Source organism: Triticum urartu, unplaced genomic scaffold (genome assembly GCF_003073215.2).
Source record: "Triticum urartu cultivar G1812 unplaced genomic scaffold, Tu2.1 TuUngrouped_contig_5937, whole genome shotgun sequence".
NCBI lineage: Eukaryota > Viridiplantae > Streptophyta > Magnoliopsida > Poales > Poaceae > Triticum > Triticum urartu.
In genome coordinates this window covers 6494-11930 of record NW_024116653.1, presented here as the reverse complement: position 1 = coordinate 11930, position 5437 = coordinate 6494, and the positions used below count along the sequence as shown (strand labels likewise).

Genomic DNA, 5437 nt, shown 5'->3' with positions numbered 1-5437 from the left:
CACTGCAGAATCAGTCCGCCCTTGGCCCGTCCTTTCTTTGACAGCAGTACTGTGCGCCCATGAGCCGAGTAAGAGTGCGGGCCTTGATTACTTTTTTTTTTTGAGAAATATGCGGGCCTTGATTACTGTTCACATAGGCCCAGGGGCAGATCCTCTTGGGGTTTGGGGGAGCTCCTAACCAGGGCCATGGCCTGTCCTTTTTTCTGGACTTTCTTTGAGAATTTGACCTGGATTCAGCCCAATAACAAAAGATGGCCCACTAAGTAAGCTATTGGCCCGCCCTTGGCCCGTTCTTAGTTTTGTTTCATGCTCTCCCACTGCATAGGCTTACAGTCCCGGGCGAGGTGGCACATATCTCAATGCGACCAGCACACAAACTGACGGTCTAGATAGAAGGTACAATGCATGGCAATAAGAATATGTTGGAAAAAAAGTTCAGTTTGGTGTTGCTGCGTGTTCTAGATTTTTTTCCTCGTGGTTCGTTGGGTTGATGACAATTAATTATTGTGTTTAATTTGTGGATCGAAACTTTGCACTTTGCAGGCAGATATTTGCCACGCCTACCAGATCTTAAAGAAGGGTGGTCTCAAGGATGAGAACATCATCGTCTTCATGTACGACGATATTGCGCACAACCTGGAAAACCCAAGGCCGGGCGTCATCATCAACCACCCCCAAGGTGGAGATGTCTATGCTGGGGTCCCTAAGGTAATCATGCATGGGTCTTCGAGGAAAATTTTCCAGTAATTATTGTTGATGTAGTAAAAATCTAAGATTAATATGGATTACCTTAGTGGATGATACAAACTGTTTGATGGTTGCAGAAAAATGTGAATATGATATTCTAGAAATTACACGAACAAAAATTTCAATGGCAGTTTGTACCTCATTCAAAATCATTAAATGTCAAAATTTTGACCAGTCTTTATGCCATTTTCCAGTTGGTCTTGGATGTCAAATTTCTATGTGATAATGTCAATGGAATGAATCAATATATTCCTATGATCATGTATCCCTATCCAGTATCCACAATTTTCTGTCTGTTTGACTGAATCTGCATTGTAGGACTACACTGGAAAGGAGGTTAATGTTAAGAACTTGTTTGCTGTCTTGCTCGGTAATAAAACCGCTGTGAATGGTGGGAGCGGCAAGGTCTTGGACAGTGGCCCTAATGATCACATTTTTGTGTTTTACAGTGACCATGGGGGTCCTGGGGTCATTGGTCAGTTTCAGAACCTGCCATTCTTTTATTGTCTTCTTTCGAGAATTTTAATATCTAAAACCAGTTCGAACAGATATTTCATATGCATGCATACATACATACAAATCTAGACGTGCACAATTAACTTATTAGTGTCATGGTTTTTCTGTTCTGGTAAGAATTTCAGGGATGCCCACCAATCCATACGTTTACGGTGACGATCTTGTAGATGTCCTGAAGAAAAAGCATGCTGCTGGAAGCTACAAAAGCCTGGTACCCCATCGTCCTTTTGTTTATTTTTGCTCTGCATGGTTTGCTGCTTGAAGCAATGGTTTGACTCTTATTTTGTAGGTATTTTACCTTGAAGCCTGTGAAGCCGGGAGCGTCTTCGAGGGGCTTCTGCCGAATGACATCGGTGTCTACGCGACCACCGCGTCGGACGCAGAGGAGAGCAGTTGGGGAACGTATTGCCCTGGCGAGTACCCCAGCCCTCCGCCGGAATATGACACCTGCTTGGGCGACCTGTACAGCATTTCTTGGATGGAAGACAGGTATCCCGCTTTGTTGTACCATGTTTTCCGTTCATTCACATGCTAAAATCATGGTTTGATACGATCAGTTTGAGCATATACATGACTCATATCTGTTAGTACTTTCCGGTACCGTACAGGTGTGTTGTTTCAAAATGATTAACTAGCAACTAGTACGACACTTATCAAACTGCACTAGAATGAAATGTCACCTACATGTTCTCATGTTGGCTGCCATTGTAGTAATTGTAGCATTCACCATTTTATAGTTGAACCCAGAGTCAAACCTTGGGTCATTTGTTTGAAATAAACTAGGTTTTTTGTTATGGTTCATAGTCGTGGTTAAATAACGCGCAACTTTCAATGTTGACAGTGATGTGCACAACCTGAGAACTGAATCTCTGAAGCAGCAATATGACTTGGTAAGTGCTTAAAACTCCAATTTATTTATTTTAGCTTATTAATCTTGGAGTTCTTTCCTAACGTAACTAGTTTTTTTGCGGGGGCCTAACATAACTAGTTAATGGTTGAGCAGGTCAAGAAGAGAACAGCAGCTCAGGACTCATACAGCTATGGTTCCCATGTGATGCAATACGGTTCTTTGGACCTGAATGCTCAACAACTCTTTTTGTACATCGGCTCAAATCCTGCTAACAATAACACTACATTTGTTGAAGATAACTCACTGCCGTCCTTCTCAAGAGCTGTTAATCAGAGGGATGCTGATCTTGTTTACTTCTGGCACAAGGTACGGTTTATAATTATTTCATGAGAAATATCTCATGTTGATTGGTTGTCACGTCATCCCTAGATCATTGCCATACTTTACCCACAAAAATAGAATATGCATAAATAATCTCAGTACAAAAAAGATGGAACTGATTGATTTCTTTTCTTCTACATGTAGTACCGGAAATTGGCTGAGAGTTCCCCTGAGAAAAACGATGCTCGGAAGCAATTGCTCGAAATGACCAGTCATAGATCGCATATCGACAATAGCGTCGAGCTGATTGGAAACCTTCTGTTTGGTTTTGCGGATGGTCCAATGGTTCTAAAGACTGTTCGCCCAGCCGGTGAGCCTCTTGTTGATGACTGGAGTTGTCTCAAGTCTACGGTAAGGCTCTATTTGACTTTGCTTGGTCTTACTTATGCTTTTGTTGTCTTTTTCTATTGCCTATTGGTTATGAGTTATTTCTTAATTGTCTGGACTACTGGGACAAAATTCTGTAGATAAAATTGTTGTTATTAGTTGACTGACAAATACTGTAGAATATATCGCAATAGTACTAAAAAATGGGATATATATTCAGGACTAATATTGTCCTGAATATATCGCAATATTATTGAGGATCGATGATTTCTGGATTGAAACTTGGATGCTGTAACTGTATATATAGTTATATACATGCAGGCGTCATATGGCATAAAGTTAATGCGGTTAGAGGCTTAGAGCATGTAATTTCTTCTGCCCCTGCCATGCATGACTAATATTGTGTCCTCCCTTTCTTCAGGTGCGTGCTTTTGAATCACAATGTGGCTCGCTGGCACAGTATGGAATGAAGCACATGCGGTCCTTTGCAAACATCTGCAATGCCGGCGTCCTTCCTGAAGCGATGGTGAAGGTCGCTGCTCAGGCATGCAAGAGCATCCCAACCAACCCCTGGAGTGCCACACACAAGGGTTTTAGTGCTTAAACCGTAGGTGAAGCAACCTAGTCACAATTTCAGCTATTGCACCATACACCAAAGTTTCTTCCTATTCACATAGGGCTAGTACTTCGTAGTGCTTGAAAGACCTAATTAATTAGATGAAGAAGAGTTATGCCATTATTTCAGCTATTCCACCACACCAAATTACCTTCGCCGTGCCAGCTTATAATGTACATATACGATAGTAGAAAGGTGATTTCCTGTGATTGCTGTACATACTCATGATAGTTTGTGATCAGATGTGTAGCTCACCATTCCATATATGAAGAATGCATGCGCTGCTATTTCTACTAACTGAGTAATCTCATACTATGAGCTGCTATTTTCCTGTCCATTTTAAATCCTGCAGCTACTGCTTGACCTTCTTGCTCAGATGGAACAACATCATTTTGACATCCATGGATAGCTTGCATCAGATGTTACATTCAGTTCTAATCAGTTCGCGATGGTCGCTCGGCACATCAACAATCACCTCCTGGTCAACATCTCTCCTGGCTAAGGGCGCCAGCCCGTGGGTGAACTTATTTCAGTCTATACCTACAATACAGATCTGATTTCTCGACAAAGTAAGGATTCTATTGGCTCACATGGAGCATCAAGAGGATACAAACAGCATGAGCACACACCCGAGCTCTCCGTCGATAGCATGCACACAGCCAACACTAACACACAAAAACACACCGACGGTGCTGATCTTATATGATGAGAAGTCGGCAAGGACCATCTTGGTGTCTCACATGAGAGGAAAAGAGGCTGACAAAGCTAATTCCCGAGCCTCTAACTCTTTTGCAACCACCGAACAGTCTAGCTCCGGTATCATTGGTCTTCCTTTGTAGAAACGACCCAGCAAAGATATGCCAACCAGAGCAGTGCAACTTCAGCTTCCTCCATTGACCGACAATTTCCAATTCGCTTGCATGTAGAAACAAAGACATGACCCAAATGGTTGCGAGCTACAATGCTAATTGTGCTACTACCAGTTTCAGGAATAAAAGATGCATTAGAGTTTACCTTCACCAATTCCATAATCGCTTCCCTAGTATGGACACGACACATCTCACTGAATAAAGGTGAGCATTTAGCATTACTCAAATATTGGACGGAACATCTTTGAAACAAGGTCAAAGCTTGTTGAATAATTGTATCTTTGTCCACCGAAGCTTTGAAAACACCAAACTGTCATTGGCAAAAAGAATATTAGAGATACCTAGACTATTTGAGGCAACTTAATGATGTCAATCTCCCAACCGAGACCACCTTGTTTAGATACTAACAATGCCATTAACAATGAAAAATAGTCTTGGAAAAAAAATCCAGCAGCTCACCATTGCACCTAATCAAGTATCTTCCCGAGCAAACACACCTCATAACCCAATCAACCCACCTAGGTTGAAACCAAACTTTCGAATGTAAGCCCCAAGTAATCTCCAATCCACCCTATCATATGCTTACCCAAATTCCAACTTTTAGGCACAATGCGTATTAAATTGGTTTTTACTATGCTGGATCATATGAAAATATATTCAAAAGAGATGATCGCATTGTCCGACACAAATCTACCACAAATATAGTTTTGGTTTCAGATATGTGATCCTCAAGAATCAGCCGGAGATGATTAACTATATATTTTGATATCACTTTATATATGAAGTTACAAAGACTGATAGGTCAATAATTTTTCAAACTTTGAGGGTCATTACCTTTAGGGTTAAGAATTATCACTGTATTATTAAGTATAATTATATTCTCAAAATAATCAAGTATAACACGACAAACATGCTCGTTCAACGTACTCATTTTATTTGGAAAAATCTCACCTGGAAGACTTGGGCCTGGATACTTTTAACAATTAAAAAAAACATTGCTTATCTCTTTTTGCAAGAACGGTCTCATTAAAATTTCATTAACATCAGTGCTAACTTTGAAAAATAGTTTATTTAGTCATATAGATAAACTCACGTATAGTCACATAAACTAAAATCCTTATTCATTAAATC

At 40.7% G+C, this 5437-nt stretch overlaps 1 protein-coding gene across 1 annotated transcript; it reads left to right on the top strand.

Moving 5' to 3' along the window:
* Positions 1 to 543: 543 nt before the first annotated feature.
* On the top strand, positions 544 to 3734 carry LOC125529901 (vacuolar-processing enzyme-like; the record flags this gene model as incomplete). Its single annotated transcript, XM_048694321.1, is given in 8 exon segments — positions 544 to 708; positions 1066 to 1222; positions 1389 to 1474; positions 1553 to 1752; positions 2105 to 2153; positions 2267 to 2479; positions 2639 to 2845; positions 3243 to 3734. Coding segments are annotated over 8 exon segments (1260 nt in total), but the record flags the coding sequence as incomplete, so codon positions are not given.
* Between the last annotated feature and the right edge of the window lie 1703 nt (positions 3735 to 5437).